The sequence below is a fragment of the Hylobates moloch genome, unplaced genomic scaffold (assembly GCF_009828535.3).
Source record: "Hylobates moloch isolate HMO894 unplaced genomic scaffold, HMol_V3 SCAFFOLD_11, whole genome shotgun sequence".
NCBI lineage: Eukaryota > Metazoa > Chordata > Mammalia > Primates > Hylobatidae > Hylobates > Hylobates moloch.
In genome coordinates, this window is record NW_026652286.1 from 68,424,135 (window position 1) to 68,447,807 (window position 23,673).

The window sequence follows — 23,673 nt, forward strand, 5'->3', positions numbered from 1 at the left end:
AATACATAATGAGAGCTATACAATGTTAATGAAAATGCTTAATATTATAAATTGCATTTAAAGTGTGCTCATATATAAATAAATATGACATAGTAAAGGGCAGTCTCACCTATAAAAGCATTTTTAAAATCTATAGAATTTCAATAAAATGTTTATAATTACTACACCTAGATGGTAAGATTATGGGTGTGATTTTCTTCCTTTTCAATCATGTGTTTTCTAAATTATCCTCTGCATTTATTCAGTAATTTTGTTGTTGTTGTTGTTTTTTTTTTTTTGAGACAGAGTCTCGCTCTGTTGCCCAGGCTGGAGTGCAGTGGCGCGATCTCGGCTCACTGCAAGCTCCGCCTCCCGGGTTCACGCCATTCTCCTGCCTCAGCCTCTCCAAGTAGCTGGGACTACAGGTGCCCGCCACCATGCCTGGCTAATTTTTTGTATTTTTAGTAGAGACAGGGTTTCACCGTGGTCTCGATCTCCTCACCTCGTGATCCGCCCGCCTCAGCCTCCCAAAGTGCTGGGATTACAAGCGTGAGCCACCACGCCCGGTCTATTCAGTAATTTTTTGAAAAAGAAAACAAACATTACACATTTAAACAGGGATATGTAAGCCATTCAAGAATACGTAAAAGGAAAGCGCACACCCCAGCATATCCCTGTGATACTACAGTTGCTGACGTAAAGAACAAAAATGAAATGTTCAGCCAGTTTCAATAATAAATATAAGTGCAGAAATAAAATATTAGCAAAATTGTGTACTGTTGGGTATAATTTAATGAAGGAGTGCAAAAAATGATATCACAAAGTCTTTAGTAAATTTGCCTCTGGTTCAGAAGAGGTTAAGAAAACTCAATGGATATTAAAGGACATTTAAAATTTTATTTTTCTTTTGTATTTATCTGATTATTGCAGGTATATAAAAGAATTGTTCCCTTTATTATTAATCTTATATTTAGGCTTCTTCTGTTTTAGTTCTGAGTGTCTTTTCAGTTGATTTTTCAGGTTTCTACCTGTGTGTGTGTCTGTTTCATGTCTGCATTTTTTCTAGTTACATTGTAGTCCCATTGCATACCAGCAAGAATAAGCTGACTTCAATAAAATACATTAGTCTCCTATTTGGGACCTGTAATATCCTAGGCACTGAAAAATTTGGTGAAGGAATAAATTATGTTAATAAATGGACAGGAGTACTTTGGGTTAAGAGGACTCAATTCTTAAAAGACGGCAGCTCTGCCTACCTAGTGTATAGTTTAAATTAGTGTTTAGACAAAATGATTCTAAATAATCAGTTGGAAATGTTTTAAGATTTATATAATATAGGTGACTGATAGAATCAATGTTTATGAAATTTTAGTAATTGAAATACTGGCACTAATTCCCTAATATTAAGGAATCTAGAATAGAAGAAAGATCTGAAACTGTCTTAGGGTGTGTACGTAACAAAGAGTTACGGTATCTAATATATATATATATGTGAATTTAGTGTATGATCAATTTGACGTTTAAAGTTTTTCTTTCAATACAAAAACACTTTTTCTGTGACTTAACAAATGTAAACATATGAAACTGTAAATATAATTAAAAAAATACAAAGTTTATCTGATCTCGAGGGATCAACTTTCTAAGTATATAAAGAAAGAAAACATGATGGGAGGAAACACCACACCCAAGACTGTGTTGTTAAAGCACTGATGACTTCTGACCCAATCATAAAAGTGACTGCAAAACCAGCTTACTTTTCAGAGTTCAAAAGAACCATCCTGTAATCTGTAAGATATTTGAGAAAAAACCCTAGTCTTAATGTTCATTTTCTTTAAGTTCTTTTTGGAAGTAAGCTGGGTACAATTAATAGAGAAATAAAGAACAACTTGGTCCAGTTCCAAGATGGCTGAGTAGGAACAGCTCCAGTCTACAGCTCCCAGAGTGAGTGACGCAGAAGACGGGTGATTTCTGCATTTCCAACTGAGATACTGGGTTCATCTCACTGGGGTTTGTCAGACAGTGGGTGCAGTCCATGGAGTGTGAGCTGAAGCAGGATGGGGCATTGTCTCACCCAGGAAGCACAAGGGGTTGGGGCATTCCCTTTCCTAGCCAAGGGAAGCCTTGACACACAGTACCTGGAAAATCAGGACACTCCCACCCTAATACTGTGCCTTACCAACGGTCTTAGCAAACGGCACACCAGGAGATTATATCCTGTGCCTGGCTCTGAGGGTCCCATGTCCGTGGAGCCTCACTCACTGCTAGCACAGCAGTCTGAGATCCAACTGCAAGGCTGCAGCGAGGCTGGGGGAGGGGCATCTGCCATTGCTGTGGCTTGAGTAGGTAAAGTAGCCTGGAAGCTCGAACTGGGTGGAGCCCACCACAGCTCAAAGAGGCCTGCCTGCCTCTGTAGACTCACCTCTGGGGGTGGATCATAGCTGAACAAAAGGCAGCAGAAATTTCTGCAGACTTAAACGATCCTGTCTGACAGCTTTGAAGAGAGTAGTGGTTCTCCCAGCACGGAGTTGGAGATCTAAGAACGGACAGAGTGCCTCCTCCTGACCCCCTGAGTAGCCTAACTGGGAGATACCTCCCAGTAGAGGCCAACTGACACCTCATATGGCCGGGTGCCCTTCTGAGACTAAGCTTCTAGAGGAAGGATCAGGCAGCAACATTTGTCATTCTGCAATATTTGCTGTTCTGCAGCCTCCATTGGTGATACCCAGGCAAGCGGTCTGGAGTGGACTTCCAGCAAACTCCAACAGACCTGCAGCTGAGGGTCCTGAATGTTAGAAGGAAAACTAGCTAACAGAAAGGGCATCCACACCAAAACTCCATCTGCATGTCACCATCATCAGACCAAAGGTAAATAAAACCACAAAGATGTGGAGAAACCAAAGCAGAAAAGATGAAAATTCTAAAAATCAGAGCACCTCTTCTCCTCCAAAGGAACGCAGCTCCTTGCCAGCAACAGAACAAAGTTTGACGGAGAATGACTTTGATGAGTTGAGAGAAGAAGGCTTCAGACGATCAGTGATAACAAACTTCTCCGAGCTAAAGAAAGATGTTTGAACCCATTGCAAAGAAGCTTAAAAACCTTGAAAAAAGATTAGACGAATGGCTAACTAGAATAAACAGCGTAGAGAAGACCTTAAATGACCTGATGGAGCTGAAAACCATGGCGTGAGAACTACATGACGCATGCACAAGCCTCAGTAGCCGATTTGATCAAGTGGAAGTAAGGGTATCAGTGATTGAAGATCAAGTGAATGAAATGAAGTAAGGAGAAGTTTAGAGAAAAAAAGAGTAAAAAGAAATGAACAAATCTTCCAAGAAATATGGGACTATGAGAAAAGACCAAATCTACCTCTGATTGGTGTACCTGAAAGTGACGGGGAGAATGGAACCAAGTTGGAAAACATTCTTCAAGATATTATCCAGGAGAACTTCCCCAATCTAGCAAGGCAGGCCAACATTCAAATTCAGGAAATGCAGAGAATGCCACAAAGTTACTCCTCGAGAAGAGCAACTCCAAGACACATAATTGTCAGATTCACCAAAGTTGAAATGAAGGAAAAAATATTAAGGGCAGCCAGAGAGAAAGGTCAGGTTACCCACAAAGGGAAGCCCATCAGACTAACAGCAGATCTCTTGGCAAAAATTCTACAAGCCAGGAGAGAGAGGGTGCCAATATTCAACATTCTTAAAAGAATTTTCAACCCAGAATTTCCTATCCAGCCAAACTAAGCTTCATAAGTGAAGGAGAAATAAAATCCTTTACAGACAAGCAAATTTTGAGAGATTTTGTCACCACCAGGCCAGCCTTACCAGATCTCCTGAAGGAACCACTAAACATGGAAAGGAACAACTGGTACCAGCCACTGCAAAAACATGCCAGATTGTAAAGAGCATTGAGGCTAGGAAGAAACTGCATCAACTAACGAGCAAAATAACCAGCTAACATCATAATGACAGGATCAAATTCACATGCAACAATATTAAGCTTAAATGTAAATGGGCTAAATGCTCCAATTAAAAGCCACAGACTAGCAAATTGGATAAAGAGTCAAGACCCGGCCGGGCACGGTGGCTCACGCCTATAATCCCAGCACTTTGGGAGGCCAAGGCTGGCGGATCACGAGGTCAGGAGATGGAGACCATCCTGGCTAACACAGTGAAACCCTGTCTCTACTAAAAATACAAAAAATTAGCCGGGCAAGATGGTGAGCGCCTGTAGTCCCAGCTACTCGGGAGGCTGAGGCAGGAGAATGGCCTGAACCCTGAGGGGCGGAGCCTGCAGTGAGCCGAGATCGCGCCACTGCACTCCAGCCTGGGTGACAGCGAGACTCTGCCTCAAAAAAAAAAAAAAAAAAAAAAAGAGTCAAGACCCATCAGTGTGCTATATTCAGGAGACCCAGCTCACATGCAGGGGCACACATAGGCTCAAAATGAAGGGATGGAGGAAGATCTGCCAAGCAAATGGAAAACAAAAAAACGCAGGGGTTGCAATCCTAGTCTCTGATAAAACAGACTAGATCAAAAGAGACAAAGAAGGCCATTACATAATGGTAAAGGGATCAATTCAACAACAACAGCTAACTATCATAAATATATGTGCGTCCAATACAGGAGCACCCAGATTCATAAAATAAGTCCTTAGAGACCTACAAAGAGACTCAGACTCCCACACAATAATAATGGGAGACTTTAACACCCCACTGTCAACATTAGACAGATCAGTGAGACAGAAAGTTAACAAGGATATCCAGGAATTGAACTCAGCTCTGCACCAAGCAGACCTAACAGACATCTACAGAACTCTCCACCCCAAGTCAACAGAATATACATTCTTTTCAGCACGACACCACACCTGTTCCAAAACTGACCACATAGTTGGAAGTAAAGCACTCCTCAGCAAATGTAAAAGAACAGAAATTATAACAAACTGTCTCTCAGACCACAGTGCAATCAAACTAGAACTCAGGATTAAGAAACTCACTCAAAACCGCTCAACTACATGGAAACTGAACAACCTGCTCCTGAATGACTACTTGGGTACATAACAAAATGAAGGCAGAAATAAAGATGTTCTTTGAAACCAACGAGAACAAAGACACAACATACCAGAATCTCTGGGACACATTTAAAGCATTGTGTAGAGGGGAATTTGTAGCACTAAATGCCCACAAGAGAAGGCAGGAAAGATCTAAAATTGACACCCTAACATCACAATTAAAAGAACTAGAGAAGCAAGAGCAAACACATTCAAAAGCTAGCAGCAGGCAAGAAATAACTAAGATCAGAGCAGAACTGAAGGAGATAGAGAAACAAAAAACCCTTCAAAAAATCAATGAATCCAGGAGCTGGTTTTTTGAAAAGATCAACAAAATTGATAGACCGCTAGCAGGACTAAGAATGAAGAAAAGAGAGAAGAATCAAATAGATGCAATAAAAAATGATACCGATCACTACCGATCCCACAGAAATACAAGCTACCATCAGAGAATACTATAAACACCTCTATGCAAGTAAACTAGAAAATCTAGAAGAAATGGGTAAATTGCTGGACACATACACCCTCCCAAGACTAAACCAGGAAGAAGGTGAATCCCTGAATAGACCAATAACAGGCTCTGAAATTGAGGCAATAATTAATAGCCTACCAACCAAAAAAAGTCCAGGACCAGACGGATTCACAGCCGAATTCTACCAGAGGCACAAAGAGGAGCTGTTACCATTCCTTCTGAAACAATTCCAATCAATGGAAAAAGAGAGAATCCTCCCTAACTCATTTTGTGAAGCCAGCATCATCCTGATACCAAAGCCTGGCAGAGACACAACAGAAAAAGAGAATTTTACACCAATATCCCTGATGATCATTGATGCAAAAATCCTCAATAAAATACTGGCAAACCGAATCCAGCAGCACATCAAAAAGCTTATCCACCAAGATCAAGTTGGCTTCATCCCTGGGATGCAAGGCTGGTTCAACATACACAGCTCAGTAAATGTAATCCATCATATAAGCAGAACCAAAGACAGAAACCACATGATTATCTCAGTAGATGCCGAAAAGGCCTTCGACAAAATTCAGCAGCCCTTCATGCTAAAAACTCTCAATAAACTAGGTATTGATGGGACGTATCTCAAAATAATAAGAGCTATCTATGACAAACCCACAGCCGATACCATACTGAATAAGGAAGAACTGGAAGCATTCCCTTTGAAAACTGGCACAAGACATGGATGCCCTCTCTCACTATTCCTATTCAACATAGTGTTGGAAGTTCTGGCCAGGGCAATCAGGCAGGAGTAAGGAAGGGTATTCAGTTAGGAAAAGAGGAAGTCAAATTGTCCCTGTTTGCAGATGACGTGGTTGTATATTTAGAAAACCCCATCGTCTCAGCCCAAAATCTCAAGTTGATAAGCAACTTCAGCAAAGTCTCAGGATACAAAATCAATGTGCAAAAATCACAAACATTCTTACACACCAATAACAGACACACAGAGAGCCAAATCATGAGTGAACTCCCATTCACAATTGCTTCAAAGAGAATAAAATACCTAGGAATCCAACTTACAAGGGATGCGAAGGACCCCTTCAAGGAGAACTACAAACCACTGCCCAATGAAATAAAAGAGGATACAAACAAATGGAAGAACATTCCATGCTCATGGGTTGGAAGAATCAATATCGTGAAAATGGCCATACTGCCCAAGGTCATTTATAGATTCAATGCCATCCCCATCAAGCTACCAATGACTTTCTTCACAGAATTGGAAAAAACTACTTTAAAGTTCATATGGAACCAAAAAAGAGCCCACATTACCAAGACAATCCTAAGCCATTAAAGTGATCATTAAAAAGGAAACAACAGGTGCTTGAGAGGATGTGGAGAAATAGGAATACTTTTACACTGTTGGCGGGATCGTAAACTAGGTCAACCATTGTGGAAGACAGTGTGGTGATTCCTGAAGTATCTAGAACTAGAAATACCATTTGACCCAGCCATCCCATTACTGGGTATATACCCAAAGGATTATAAATCATGCTGCTATAAAGACACATACACACGTATGTTTATTGCGGCACTATTCACAATAGCAAAGTCTTGGGACCAACCCAAATGTCCATCAAGACTGGATTAAGAAAATGTGGCACATATACACCATTGGAATACTATGCAGCTGTAAAAAAGGATGAGTTCATGTCCTTTGTAGGGACATGGAGGAAGCTGGAAACCATCATTCTGAACAAACGATTCCAAGTACAGAAAACCAGACACCACATGTTCTCACTCATTGGTGGGAATTGAACAATGAGAACACTTGGACACAGGATGGGGAACATCACGCACCGGGGCCTGTCGTGGGTTGCAGGTAGTGGGGAGGGATAGTATTAGGAGATACACCTAATGTAAATGACGAGTTAATGGGTCTAGCATACCAACATGGCACATGTATACATAGGTAACAAACGTGCATGTTGTGCACATGTACCCTAGAACTTAAAATGTAATTTAAAGAAAATGATGGAAAAGAATTAGGTATACCTCTGTGAAAAATCAAAACATCTGTACATCAAAACTAGAGTTAAAGGCAGATAATAAAATGAAGAAAACTTTTTCCCATAGAAAAATGGGTAAAGGAAATTCATGAAAGGGAGAAAATTGGCCAATAATATATATGAAAAGATTTATACTTTAATGGAAATGGAAAATAACTAGAAGTAGCATATTTTTCTCATTAGAATGGCTATGATTGTTCTTTGACCCAGTAACTTAACTTTTTAGTTTCTAATTATTGATCATTAGAAGATCTTTTAAGACTGATTGCCCGAGGGAATTCTCACTAATAATGCTAAAGTGAAAAAACCTTGATGTGTTTTGTCCTCAATTTATTTTACACATATAGGAAAAAATTTAAATAACCAAATGACAGTCATTATCTCTGGGTAATAGGATTATTGGTTATTTTTCAGTGTGTTTTTTCACAGTCTTCTACATTTACTGCAGTCAACATAATTTTATAATCAAACTTGAAGCGGAGTTTAGAAAGTACTTAAAATGCAGATTTTAAAAGTAGTATTTTTTTGTGCTTTACTGTAACTATAGTTGGTTTCTACATGTGCTGCTATTAATAAAATGTATTAATAGTAGTTACTAATACATTTACTAATAATTTTAATTAATAAGTAATATATTATTAATTAATAAGACAGTAATGTACTTTAGGACTGTTATGTGAACTTTGTATGATTGGCTAAATTTTTTACCACTGTATAAAAGTCTTTGAAATTTTTTTACCATAGTAATGGGGTTTTTACTTGAGCGCATTTCAAACAATGTCTTTTTTTTTTAATTTATTATTATTTTTCTTGAGACAGAATCTCACTCTGTCGCCCAGGCTGGAGTGCAATGGTGTGATCTCAGCTCGCTGCAACCTCCACCCCCCCTACACTCCCCACCCCACGCGGGATCAAGCGATTCTCCTGCCTCAGCTTCCCGAGTAGCTGGGATTACAGGCGCCCGCCACTACGCTCGCCTAATTTTTTTATTTTTAGTAGAGACAGGGTTTCAACTGTGTTAGGCTGGTCTCGAACTCCTGACCTCAGGTGATCCACCCACCTCAGCCTCCCAAAGTGCTGGGATTACAGGTGTGAGCCACTGCACCCGGCCCACTCAATGTCTTTAAATTGATTTTTTAAAAAACAAATATGAGATAATTAACATTTTATTGTTCCCAAAGAGTGATCCTCCACTGGACTCATCCATCAATTTTATTTTTTATTTAGATGAGTTTATTCTTTCTTAATATACTTTCTCCACATATGCTGTTATAGCATCCATGTTTGTGTTTGTATTTGGCAGCCATATTTTCTGCTCTTAAGAATCTTCAAGATAAGATTCGACGCTTGGAACTTGAGAGGATTCAGGCAGAAGAAAATGTGAAAAGCTTATCTAGAGAAACAATTGAATATAAGAAAGTACTGGATGAACAGATACAAGAAAGGGAGAATTCAAAGAATGAGGAATCAAAGCACAATCAAGGTTTGTTTATGAAGAAAATTAAAATTCTATCAAAATAAGTGTTGTGCTGTACGAAGTATTCTAAAAGAAATACTACATTAGTGTTTTATAGTGGTATCTTCAAGTACTACAAAACTGCATTGTATTCTGGTGCATTTTGAGGAGCAAATGCTGTTGTCATACATGGTATTTATTTACTGAATGCAAGGCCAGTTTGACTAGCACGTAGAAAGAGAATGATTTAGGTAATCTGAAAAGGCGTCCAGGTTTGTGGAAGGTGTTCTTATTGTGTACACAATAGATTCAATTCCTGTTAACAGCTTGTTAAAACTCTTTTATGGGTGAGTTGATTTCTGCTTTTCTTATGTATTCCTTCCAGAACTGACATCTCAGTTGTTAGCTGCAGAAAATAAATGCAATCTATTAGAAAAACAATTGGAATACATGCGAAATATGATAAAGCATGCCGAAATGGAGAGGACATCTGTCTTAGAGAAACAAGTAAGTAAAGCACCTCACAGATTGATACTCAAGAACAGTTAGTTATGCGGAAAACTAATGGAATAAAGACTTTTTTTCTTTCGGTGAGGACTAGTGCTGTTATAGCCCAGGACTGAAATTTCTTGGCATCAGTTACAAAATCTAAAGATGTGATTGGCTTTTTTTGTTGTTATTGTTGTGTTTCATAGAGTTTTACTTAAATGGTAAAAATACAGTTATGAGATGTTTGAAAGTTATGTTAGATTCTTTGAGTCTACATTATAAAAAGTATAAATAACCATATACCTCTATATCTCTGAAATTTGTTTAATGACTCAGGTGAGATAGTAGATGACTTTGTAAAACTCTTCACAATTATTATTTAGCATAGCATTTTTGTGCTTTCTTACACCAGAGATCTTCGTATTTAGGTGACCTGCACATTTGTGAGAAGATACCTCAACATCAGTCTCAAATATATTGATTGATCAATTGATTGGAAATAGGGTCTCACTCTGTCACCCAGGCTGGAGTGTAGTGGCATGATCTCGGTTCACTGCAACCTCCACCTCCTAGTCTCAGGTGATTCTCATGCCTCATCCTCCCAAGTAGCTGGGATTACAGGTGCATGCCACGATGCCCAGCTAACCTTTTTTTGTGTGTATATTTAGTATAGCTGTGGCCAGGCTGGTCTCAAACTCCTGGCCTCAAGTGATCAGGCCGCCTTGGCCTCCCAAAGTTCTGGGATTACGGGCGTGAGCCACTGTCCCTGGCCTTGTGTGTGTATGTGTGTGTGTGTGTGTGTGTGTGTGTGTATATATATATATATATATTTTTTTTTTTTTTTTTTTTTTTTTTTTTTTGAGACAGAGTTTCCCTTTTATTGCCCAGGCTGGAGAGCATCGGCGTGATCTCAGCTCACCGCAACCTCCACCTCCCGGGTTCAAGTGATTCTCCTGCCTCAGCCTCCCAAGTAGCTGGGATTACAGGCATATGCCACCACACCTGGCTAATTTTGTATTTTTAGTAGAGACGGGGTTTCACCATGTTGGTCAGGCTGGTCTTGAACTGCCAACCTCATGTGATCCGCCTGCCTTGGCCTCCCAGAGTGCTGGAATTACAGGCATGAGCCACCACACCCGGCCAGCCTTGTGTATATTTTTTAAAACTTACTCCTTTTTCTCTTACGAATCTAGAGTTTGCATTCATTAGTTTTGTAGACATCTTAACTCTATTATGCAAAATTTGAATGTTTATATACTTAACATGCCAGATGCTCTGCAGTGGAAAAAAAAAAAAAATACTAGGCAGTTGTCCCTCAGTATCCATGATTGAATTGGTTCTGAGACCCCTGTGGATAGTAAAATCCATGGATGCTCAAGTCTCCTATAAAATGGTGTGGTATTTGCATATAACCTACACCCAATCTCATATACTGTAAATTATCTCTTGTATTAGGTGTTACTTATAACACCTAATACAACGTAAATGTTATGTAAATAGTTGCTATACTATATTGTTTGGAGAATAATGTCAAGAATAAGAATCTGTGTATGTTTAGTACAGATTCAACCATCTTTTTTTGTTTTTTCTCATATATTTTCAATCCACAGTTGATCAAATCCATGGATGCAAAACACACAGATACAGAGGGCTTACCATATGTGCTTTCTACCCTCAGTCAGCTTTCAGTTCTCGTTGGAGAGAATTAGACTTAAATATTTGAGCAATCATACAACAATATTTGAGAAAATGTCTCAGTAATTAATTCTTGTGTGTGATAGGTCTCTTCACTATGTTATTGCGTTTATTTCAGTGGTTATAATTTTTCATTTTCATTTGGGTCTTTTTCCATCCACTTAGTTTTGTTCTTTGAATGTACTGTTACTCTGTGGTTTTAATACCTTCCTTTTACCTCTTTGAACACTATAAGCAATTCTCAATTTTTTAAAATTATTAGATGTTTTCAAAGTGTTAATCCTCGTTTGTTTGGCTTTATCTATTGATTCTCCCTTATGGTATCTTGTTTTTTTATGGGAACTTAATAAAGAAAAGTTATATGGTGGTCTCATTTTTTCATTTATTGTGGTAATTCCACAATAAATTCCTCAGTTGTGTGGGCAGCCTTGTGAGCCAGTTGTGAATTTGCCTTTGGTTAGGCTTGATGGTTTTCACTGGTTCTGGCTGGGCAGGGTGGCTTAGACCTGTAATGCCAGCACTTAGGAGGCCAAGCCAGACAGATCACTTGAGTGCAGGAGTTCGAGACCAGCCAGGGCAACAGAGCGAGACCCAGTCTCTACAAACAATAAATAAATAAAATCACTGGTTCTGATCCAGATTTATGTTACTATATTGGCTTGATATTGTTGATCATTGTGGATTATATATTGCCTAAAGTTTTATATTCCTGCACATTTTATGTACCCCAGCTGCAATATTGCCTTGTGTGATATTCGACTTCAGTATCCTTTGATTTGCTTTTCAGTTCCTTTCTCTTTTTTTTGTATCCGAAGATTTTCCTTTCTTGCTTTCAGAATTTCTGTGTAATTGTATTAGTCCATTCTCACGCTGCTATAAAGAACACCCAAGACTGGGTAATTTATGAAAGAAAGAGGTTTAATTGACTCACAGTTCTGTATGTCTGTTGGGGGTCTTCTGGAAACTTACAATTATGGCGGAAGGGGAAGCATACATGTCCTTCTTCACATGGTGGCAAGAGAGGGAAGTGCAGAGCAAAGTGGGGAAAAGCCCCTATTAAAACCATCAGATCTCATGAGAATTCACTATCACGAGAACAGCATGGGGAACCACCACAATGATCTAATCACCTCCCATGAGATCCCTCTCCCAAAATGTGGGGATTACAATTTGGATTACAATTCAAGATGAGATTTGGTTGGAGACACAGAGGTAGACCACATCAATAATCATATATTATTATTATGTCTGCTGTGTTTATCTAACATTTCTGTGATGGATGGGCTGGAGAAAGGGGTCAGTTTAATAAGACAACTTTAAGATGTTTTGACTAATATATGTCTTGGAGACAACTATTAGGCATAGGTAATAGATGTCAAGAGCTGTTAATATCCACTAGGATGTGGCTAGAAGGGAATTAGTTCACACAAATTCCTAAATTATTGCTTTATATTAATTTGTCATATTCAGATTTCTATTAATATGGTACCTATTGCTATAGCCTTATTTTGAAGACACAGTTTACAAGTTCAGGCACTTTTTACCAATAATAGACCTTGAGTTAATATATTTAAAATTATCCTAGTATAATGGTTTACGGGTGGATTACTCGAGGTCAGGTTTGAGAGCAGCCTGGCCAACATGGTGAAACCCCACCTCTACTAAAAATACAAAAATTAGCTGAGCATGGTGGCAGGCGCCTATAATCCCAGCTACTCAGGAGGCTGAGGCAGGAGAATTACTTGAACCCAGGAGGCAGAGGTTGCAGTGAGCTGAGATCATGCCACCGCACTCCAGCCTGGGTGACAGAGCAAGACCCCATCTCAAAAAAAAAAAAAAAAAAAAAAAAAAAAAAGTCTATATAGGAGGCAATCTTTATAAATCTTTGACTCTAAATTTCAAAAAAAAAGTTTAGGGCTGGGTATGGTGGCTCACGCCTATAATCTCAGCACTTTGGGAGGCTGACGCTGGCAGATCACGGGGTCAGGAGAGCGAGACCATCCTGGCTAACACGATGAAACCACGTCACTACTAAAAATACAAAAAATTAGCCAGGCGTGGTGGCGGGTGCCTATAATTCCAGCTACTGGGGAGGCTGAGGCAGGAGAATGGCATGAACCTGGGAGGCGGAGCTTGCAGTGAGCCGAGATCAGCCACTGCACTCTAGCCTGGGCGACAGAGCGAGACTCCGTCTCAAAAATAAAAATAAAGTATAAAAGGATATTATACGTAGAATTCAAGGGAAATATAAAAAGATAGATACCAAAACCATAATTTTTACCCTAATTAAGAGATTAACTACTTAACAGGATCAAACTAAAAGTATTTGTCTGTGTGTGAACCCCGTATGTCCAGTAAATCCCTGCTATCCCAGAGCATAAAGATAATGTCACTATATAAAACTATGTATTAGGTAAATAGCTATAAGCCAAGGCAACTGAGTTCAGAACAGTATCCACTTGGTCATTTATTGATGCCCCCTGTGGTTTCATCTTAATGTTATTTTCCTAGAAGTAGTTATGTGAAGGGCCAAATAACAGCATAGAAAAACACTGAGCAGTGTTTGATTGTCAAATTATCAAGCTATATTGAATATTGTTTTTCAGGTTTCCCTAGAAAGAGAACGACAACATGATCAAACACATGTTCAGAGCCAACTTGAAAAATTGGATCTTCTTGAACAGGAGTATAACAAACTTACCACAATGCAGGCCCTTGCAGAAGTTAGTGCATGTGTCTTTTTACTGTTAACATATATCAGGGTGGTTTTTTTTTTAATGTTAATTATTTTGTATCACTGGATATTTATAGCATTAAAAGTGATCTTATAATGAAGAAATATATTGGAGTTTTAAAAAGAAAATACAAATTTGGAGAGAATGTTCACATTTTACAATCTTGGTGGGCATTTTTTTTTTTTTTTATGAAAATGTTTGTTAAAAAATTAAATGTTTTTGGCCGGGCGTGGTGGCTCACACCTGTAATCCCAGCACTTTGGGAGGCCAGGGCTGGTGGATCACCTGAGGTCAGGAGTTCAAGACCAGCCTGACCAACGTGGTGAAACCCTGTCTCTACTAAAAATACAAAAATTAGCCAGGCATCATGGCAAATGCCTGTAATCGCAGCTACTTGGAGGCTGAGACAGGAGAATCGCTTGAAACCGGGAGGTGGAGGTTGTGGTGAGCCAAGATCACGCCATTTCACTACAGCCAGGGCAACAAGAGCGAAACTCCATCTCAAAGAAAAAAACAAATTAAATGTTTTTGAGTATCCTTAAGTCTTGCATCACTTGGTTTAAGTTGCTCTCTGAGCTAATTTTAGTTTTAATTATTTCATTTGGGAGATATTTAATGCCACTGAGAATAAAGTTCCAGATTTAGCCTCCCTATCCCTATTTACATTCATGCAGTGCTGTGTTCTTTGGCCATAGATTTTACCCATAATTTTGTCCAGCTACCTCACAGATGATAAATAATTCAGCACAAAAGGAGCGCATCATGGATGCCGTCCAGCTCACAGCCTCCATTACTACAGTGATCTAACCACCTTATATTGAGTAGGATAAAATTTACATGTTCCAGTGCTGCTATATTAAAATTTGACAGACACTTAAGACTTTTCACCTTTATCCCTTTTGACATTTTTATCACTAGAAAAAAATGCAAGAGTTGGAAGCAAAACTCCATGAAGAAGAACAGGAAAGGAAACGCATGCAAGCTAAGGCAGCTGAGGTAAGTTAAAATGTGAGAAAGTGGGCTCTTCATATTTTTTACTGCTTTTTATGTACAAGTAAACAATTACATTTGGGTATCTTACATTATTTATATTTTAGAATAGTCCAACACATAAATTTTCAGATATAGGTTAATGTGGAAAATTATGAACAAGTATTTTTATAGACAGAGTAAAATTTGAACAATTTTTTAGCATGTTTGTAATTGTGGAGTTTCAATCAGCATTTTAAAAAATAACAGACTAAAAAACATCAGAGACTACACACATAAGAAGGTCTGAAATCATGTAAAACTTCTTACAGCCACTATCAGTAATATTTAAAAGCTATTTTTCAGTATCCTACTTATAGGTACTTCTCTTCTTTGGTGGCCTCAAGATGCCAGGACAGAAGTTGAGGTAGTGGGATGCCCCAGTAGCTATTGACCCAGACCAGTTAACAGAAGCCACCACATGAGGAAAATGAGCTCTACTCTCTCCTAGTTTTGGATTTTATCCCATGCAGTGGCCACCAGATAGAATAGGTGAGGTAGTGTGGATTCACAAAAGCATTGAGTTTATATGTACCAACCAGAACTGCATTTCTAGGAGCTACATAGCAAGACTACTGAAGTAAGTCTGACTTACAGACTCAGTAAAATAAAATTTTCATGTTTTTAACTGAAGACACTCTTCGTTATGAGCTTATTTGCTCAAATTCCTCCCAGATACTCTCCTGCCCCTTCCAGGGTCTTTTATTATGACATTTGCATGTATCTTTTTTCGTATGAACACAAGAATCAGGTCTCAATTCCAAGGAGTAGAGCCTCTGCAGTTCAATCTGTGACCAAAGGCCTACAATGTCTTGGGCTCACTTCATATATGTGATTACAGGAATATAAAAGTTATCTTTATCATGTTGTCTATTTCTTCTAGTGCGTCTCTAAATTTATTGACTTATTTTCTATTAAATCTGATACAGTTCCTTCTCAAATATTTACCTTCTGATCAATTTGTAGATTTGTTGTTGTTGTTTTCCCTCAGTGTGCTTTCTGGGTTATATAGCCACATGGCTTAATTTTTGACCAACAAAATTTCTTTGCCCATTTTCTCTTTAGGGTTGGCCACTTCACTGTTTCCATTTCCATACTTGTAACAAACTTGTGGGTTGTGCTTTATATGCATTGTGGTGTTGAGTACATTATATATGAAATACAAAATTTAGTAAGTTCCTTGTTTAATGAATTTTTAAAATAATTTATGGTACGTCTATTTTCTCCTTCATTTAGCAGGCAACACATAGGGACCAAATTAGTTGTTGCTGGTAATATGTTACCAGTAAATATTTTGAGTTGATGGTGAACATTATTGTACTGAAAGAACAATGAGGGATAGATGTGTGGTTCCAAGTCTAGTGTTGGGCGAGTTATGTAACTATTCAGAGTCTGGATTTTTACCATTGTTAAAGAGTGGTCTGCTGAGGTCAGGAGTTTGAGACCAGCCTGACCAACATGGTGAAATCCTGTCTACTAAAAATACAAAATCGGCCGGGTATGGTGGTACATGCCTGTAATCCTAGCTACTTGGGAGGGTGAGGCAGGAGAATTGCTTGAACCTGGGAGGTAGAAGTTGCAGTGAGTTGAGATCACACCACTGCACTCCATCCTGGGCAACAAGAGCAAAACTCTGTCTCAAAAAAAAAAAAAAAAAAGTGTTCTGCATTTTGCATCTTCTTAGTGTTGGTGTGATCAAATGAGAATAAAAAATAATGAGAGTGCTTTAAAATGTTTTAAAATTGTAACAGAAATATACAACTGCTGGGAAGAATAAATAAACTGGAAAATACTCAAAAAAAATTCTTCTATACTGTTTACACTCATTGGCATCATAAGTCTTCTAGAGTAGTAATTTCCTGTTCATTGAATTATGTCTAGTCAATTTACTATATATAAAGCGATGTTAGGTGTGTTGGGAGTGTATAGATGCTTCCTGAGGGTAGAGGTTCCTGTATTCCTTTGTCATGGAATAGATTTTTTACCCCAAAGCTGCACTCATGTGGGAAGTATTAGTAATAATCTCAGTATCTGTTTTTATGGAATCCAGTGGTTCTGAATATTCTAGCTCCATTAGAATTTCCTGGGGAACTTTTAAAATACTTTAAAATATGAATTTCCCCAATCTGGAAGGGCCAAAATCATGAGATCTGGACAGGCACCTGGCAGTCCAAATTGTCCTCATAAACTGCAGACAGATTTGGTACATATAGGCAGATTTGAAACAACCACTATTCCAGACAGGTTTTTTTTTTTTTTTTTTTTTTTTTTAAAGAAAATTGAAAGTTGGCTTAGTGAAAAGAGCAGTCCTTTTTTGAAATTATTGGTGCTCGTGGAATTTCTACCGTGAAGATAGGATATTTTTAAATTAATACAGTTACTCAGCTTCTAGAGAAAAGGGTTTGGTAACATTTGCCTGATAGCTTCCAGTGTTTTTTGTTTTTTGGTATTTTTTTGGACATAGTTTTCAATTCCTTTTTCTTGTATAGTAAGTGCATGGCTTTTTAGAAAGGGAAGAAATGTATTCTGCTCTTCGGCTGTTTTGTGTCTGGTAATGTAGTAGATGCCATTTTTGAAAAGAATATATTTAAGCCATGGTTTGGGGTTAGATACATTGCATTTAACTCGTTAGATAGATAGAATTTATGGAGTAACTACAAATACTGGAGATAATGTGTTCCACACTGAAGAAAGGACAAATTATAACAGAAGGTCAAGATGAAATGAGAGACTGGTATTTATTTAAAATATTTGACAAACGTTGATAGATTGGTTCAAGACATAGTTATACAGCTATAATATGTTTTTCAGTTAGATGCTACCATTGGTTTTTACAGGCTTTTTACATGACGCATCTCAAATCTGAGTCATAGCTTTTATTTCTACAGCATTAACTTTAGGCTCTCATTTTTCCTAGTTGCAGACTGGTCTAGAAACAAACAGACTTATCTTTGAAGATAAGGCAACTCCACACGTTCCCAATGCAAGAAGAATTAAAAAAAAGAAGTCAAAACCACCAGAAAAGGTGTGAAGACAGAACCAAATCAGGCAACATGCTGATTACTTGGTATAGTTTATGTCAAAACACCCATAAACTGTGTGGTGTACTACAACCTTGAGAGAGTAAATCTTTCATTCTCAATTTCTTCATTCAGAAGGTGGAGATAAGTAATACCTACTCCTAAATTTGTATCCTGATAGAAAATAGATAAGCATTTTGGAACTACAGAACACCATACAAAATTAGCATTATTAGTACTGCATTATCTTGTGCTCTTACAGTGTTTTGTGTATATGTATACCGATTTTCTACTTAGAATGTAACTGTTGTTTTGTCAAGTGCTTTTTTTCCCCCCAGCCTTTCCTAGGCTAGGATATATGCTAACAAGTACTATTAGGAGCTGGCTTGTGATCATAATGCCAGCTATAGATAAGGCAAGTAGTAACCCAGTAGTTAACTGAAGTTTCACGTTAGTCATGTATAGTCAGTTTTTATTATCATGTGAATAAAATAAAATTGTTTTCCTTTTCTTTTCATTCAGAAAAGTTCTAGGAACTATTTTGGTGCACAACCACATTATAGATTATGCTTGGGCGATATGCCATTTGTAGCTGGGAAGGTGAGTTGGTCAAACTCTGGATTCTTTTTGTACAACATTGATCCCTGAATTAAGTCCCTGTATTTGCAAGTATGTCTATAAATGGAAGGAACATTTTTCTGTCCCTTTACCAGTGTGGATCACAGTGATGTGAAAATGAGATGGAGGGAGGTTTTTGGGGATCGGGGAAGCAAGGAAGAGATGGGGAGGATACCTTAAAGTAGATAAAGTATATGTGGAAAGGAAGTGATAAAAGCAGAGACCCTAAGTTGAAGAAGGTGTCGTTTCAGATAGGGGTCAAGGAAATAAGAAATAGTATGTTTGTAGCATTGGATTTTTAGTATCAATCCTGTTGAGTTATATTTAGATATAGGTAGATATTCGAATAAGCATATAGCACATTCTACTTGTCCTCACATCCAGATCATTTCTAGGACTAATTCTCCAAGAAGCAGTCATACGTACACTTGAATCTTAAGTTTCTTCAGCACTTGAATGTAAAGCTGTATTGTCATATATCAAGTACTGAGTGAAGTGCCTAAAACTGTGCTAGTTGACACTACTTTATAAGCTGTTTATGTTGCTGGTAGTTTTATATTTAGATTCCAACTAGATTGTTATTCTGTCATCTTGGGAAGTAAATGTTCTTCTGAATTTTATATTTGTTTATATTTATTTATTTTAAACCCCTGGTAAATTCACAGTGAAATCATGGGGAATATAATATATTAGTGGTGACAAGTATTTGAAAAAGGTACAGTTGACCCTTGAACAACATGAGTCTGAACTCTGTGTGGGTCTACTTACAGGCAGATTTTTTTTTTTTCAATAAGTATCTCGGAAAATTTTTTGGAGATTTTTGGCAATTTGAAAAAACTTGCAAACTATAGCTTAGAAATATCAGAAGTTAAGAAAAAGTTGGTATGTCATGGATGCATAAAATTGACTAAGTCAATACTAGTGCATTTTATCATTTACTACCAAAAAATATGCACAAATCTGTTTTTTAATTATAATTTATCAAAACGATCTGCACACAGACTACGTGACGCCATTCACAGTCCAGAGAAATGTAAACAGAGATAAAGATGCAGTATTAAATCATAACTGTGTAAAATTAACTGTAGTACATACTGTACGACTGATAATTTTGTAGCCACCTTCTATTGCCATTGTGATGAGCTCAAAGGTTGGGAGTATTCACTTAAAATGCCACGTGACGCTAATCATCTTCAAATGAGCAGTTCATCTCTCCAGTAAATTGTGTATCACAGTAAAAGGTGTTCTCTAGTAGTTCCGTATTTTCCATCATGTTCAGCACAATACAGTAAATAATTTGAATAATATCATAGGATCCATATCAAGTGCTACTAATGATGGTGGAAGTGCTCCCAAGAAGCAGACAAAAATCATGACATGACAAGAAAAAGTTGCATTGCTTGATATGTACCATAGATTGAGGTCTGCAGCTGCGGTTGTCCACCATTTCAAGATAAATGAATCCAGCTGAAGGCTTATTGTAAAAAAAAAAAAAGGAGCCTGGCATGTTAGGGTACACCTATAGTCTCAGCTACCCAGGAGGCTGACAGAGGAGGATCACTTTAGCCCAGGAGTTTGAGACTGTAGTAAGCGATGATGGCACCACTGTACTCCAGCATAGGCAACAGAGTAAGATCCTCTTTAAAAATTAAAAAAAAAAAAAAAAAAAAAATTTGTGAATGTACCACTGCAGCTACTCTAGCAGGTGCCAAAACCTTGTGCTTTTTGCAAAATAGCTTTTTATCTCATTGAAAATACAGCTTTTATGTGGATGCAGGATTGCTATAAGAAAGGCATACTTATAGACTCTAACATGATTTGAGAAAAAGGAAAGTCATTATATGACAACTTAGAAGGAAGGTGAGGTATCTAAAGCTGGAGAATTTAATTCCAGCAAAGGATGGCTTGATAATTTTAGAGGTTTGGCTTTAAAAATGTCAAGATAGGAGAAGCAGCTTCTGCTGACCAAGAGGCAGCAGATGAGTCCCAAGATACCATTAAGAAAATCATTGAGGAGAAAGGGTATCTTCCTGAACAGGCTTTTAATGCAGACAAAAGTACCCTATTCTGGCAAAAACATGATGCCACAAAGGATATTTATAAGTAAGGAGGAGAAGTCAGCACCAGGATTTAAGGAAAGAGGAGATAGGCTAAATCTACTATTTGGTGAAAACACAATCAGATTTACAATCAGGACTGCCCTTATCTATAAAGCTGCTAATCCCTGAGCCTTCAAGTGGAAATATACCCAACTGCCAGTCTTTGGGTGTACAACAAGAATGCCCCTTTGAGAACCCTTTTTCTAAACTGGATTCAGAAAAAGCATTGATTCATCAGTGCTTTGTCCCTGAAGTCAGGAAGTAATTTGCCAGTAAGAGACTGCCTTTTAAAGTCTTTTTAATACTAGGCATTGCCCCTAGCTACCCAGGAGCATGGAAGTTCAACACCAAAGGCATGGAAGTAGTCTACTTGCCCCTAAACACAATGTGTCTAATTCAGCCTCTAGATCAGGGAGCATGAGGACCTCTAAGGCATATTATACACTATAGAAAGGGTTCTTAATACTGTGGAAGAGAACTTCAGAGAGAACATGATGAGAGTCTGGAAGGATTACAGTTGAAGATGATGCCATCATTTTTATAGAAAAAGTCATGAAAGCCATCAAGCCTGAACTAATAAATTCCTGTTGAAGAAAATTCTCCAGGTGATATGCGTGATTTCACAGGATTTATGACAGAGCCAATCATGAAAGACATTGTAGATATGGCAAAAAAGGTTGGAGGTGAAGGATTTCAAGATACGAATCTTGGAGAAATTCAAGAGTCAGTAGACACCATGATAGAGGAATTAACAGAAAACTACTGGGATGGATACGAGTGCTTTCAAACCAGTGCCACAAGATGAAGAAGACAACACAGAAGTAATGTCAGAAAACAAGTTGACATTAGATAATCTGGCAGAAGGGTTCTACTTATTCAAGACTGCTTTTGACTTTTTTTTTTTTTTTTTTTTTTGAGACGGAGTCTCGCTCTGTCACTCAGGCTGGAGTGCAATGGCACGATCTCGGCTCACTGCAACCTCTGCCTCCTGGGTTCAAGCAATTCTGCCACCTCAGCCTCCCAAGTACCTGGGACAACAGGCACGCATCACCATGCCTGGCTAATTTTTGTATTTTTTAGTAGAGACAGGGTTTCTCCATGTTGGCCAGGCTGGTCTCGAAATCCTGACCTTAGGTGATCCACCCGCCTCAGCCTCCCAAAGTGCTGGGATTACAGGCATGAGCCACTGCGCCCAGCCTGCTTTTGACTTTTACGACATCGACCCTTCTATGATACATCACTGAAACTAAAGCAAGTGGTGGAAGAAAAATTGGTATCATATAGAAACATTTTTAGAGAAATGAAAAAGCAGAAAAGACAAATTATAGTGTATTTCTGTAAAGTTACACAGAATGTGCTAGCCTCTCCTGCCTCCCCCTCCACCTCTTCTGCCTCTGCCACTCCTGAGACAGCAAGACCAATCCTACCCTTCTGCCTACTCAACAGTGAAGATAATGGGGATGAAGGCCTGTATGGTGAGCCAGTTAATGAATAGTAAATATACTTTCTCTTCCTTAGGATTTTCTTAATACTTTCTTCTAACTTTACTTATAGAATATTGTTTATAATACATAAAACATAATATAAATGCTTCCAGTCAACAGCAGGCTATTAGTTACATTTTAGGGCAAAATTTATTATAGTTCTCACTTACATAAGTGGGAGCCAAATGACCAGAACACATGGACACATAGTGGGGAGCAACATACACTGGAGCCTGTTTGGTGGGTGAGTTGGTTAACGGGGAGGGAGAGCATCAGGAAGAGTACCTAATAGATGCTGGGGTTAATACCTAGGTGATGGGTTGATCTGTGCAGCAAACTACCATGGCACACATTTACCTATATAACAAACCTGTGCATGTACCCCAGAACTTAAAAGTTGAAGGAAAAAAAAAGTTTCATTATGGCAGAGTTTTGACTGCATGGGTGGTCGGTGCCCCTAACCCCTCCATTGTTCAAGGGTCAAGTGCATATTAATATAATCAGAAAAATAAGAATGAGAATTTTTTAAATTATTGCATATTGAAAGTGTACTTATAGGCAATTAGTATACTAAATATATATTACAAGTTACGAGCAAAATAGTGGTTACATCGATTGAGTTTTGAATAGTGGACCAGCCTTGCATTGATGTAATAAACTCCCACTTGGATGTGATATATAATACCGCTGCATTCACATTGCTAGCTAACAATAGAAACTAAGATTAGAAGGAAAGCATATGTTTAGCTTAGTATGGTGGTTCCAAATCTGGCTAATCAAAATCAACTGGAGGACTTGAAAACACAAATTTCCGGCTGCATAAATGTCTTCTTTTGAGAAGTGTCTGTTCATGTCCTCTGCCCACTTTTTGATGGGGTTGTTTGTTTTTTTCTTGTAAATTTGTTTGAGTTCATTGTAGATTCTGGATATTAGCCCTTTGTCAGATGAGTAGGTTGCAAAAATTTTCTCCCATTCTGTAGGTTGCCTGTTCACTCTGATGATAGTTTCTTTTGCTGTGCAGAAGCTCTTTAGTTTAATGAGATCCCATTTGTCGATTTTTGCTTTTGTTGCCATTGCTTTTGGTGTTTTAGACATGAAGTCCTTGCCCACGCCTATGTCCTGAATGGTATTGCCTAGGTTTTCTTGTAGGATTTTAATGGTTTTAGGTCTAACATATAAGTCTTTAATCCATCTTGAATTAATTTTTGTATAAGGTGTAAGGAAGGGATCCAGTTTCAGCTTTCTACATATGGCTAGCCAGTTTTCCCAGCACCATTTATTAAATAGGGAATCCTTTCCCCATTTCTTGTTTTTGTCAGGTTTGTCAAAGATCAGATAGTTGTAGCTATGCGGCGTCATTTCTGAGGGCTCTGTTCTGTTCCATTGATCTATGTCTCTGTTGTGGTACCAGTACCATGCTGTTTTGGTTACTGTAGCCTTGTAGTATAGTTTAAAGTCAGGTAGCGTGATGCCTCCAGCTTTGTTCTTTTGGCTTAGGATTG

General features: G+C 38.2%; 1 protein-coding gene across 10 annotated transcripts in view; it reads left to right on the forward strand.

Moving 5' to 3' along the window:
* The window catches only part of CEP57 (centrosomal protein 57), a 46,061-nt gene that overhangs the window by 14,984 nt on the left and 7,404 nt on the right, over positions 1-23,673 (forward strand). For 8 of the 10 annotated variants that reach the window (XM_058446948.1, XM_058446949.1, XM_058446953.1 and 5 more), the window contains 6 exons: positions 8,850-9,029; positions 9,388-9,509; positions 13,793-13,909; positions 14,840-14,917; positions 17,868-17,975; positions 18,493-18,570. In XM_058446948.1, coding sequence (XP_058302931.1) covers positions 8,850-9,029; positions 9,388-9,509; positions 13,793-13,909; positions 14,840-14,917; positions 17,868-17,975; positions 18,493-18,570 — 683 coding nt within the window. The remainder of the gene's footprint in view (positions 1-8,849; positions 9,030-9,387; positions 9,510-13,792; positions 13,910-14,839; positions 14,918-17,867; positions 17,976-18,492; positions 18,571-23,673) is intronic. The other 2 variants (XM_058446951.1, XM_058446952.1) reach the window with 1 other exon arrangement.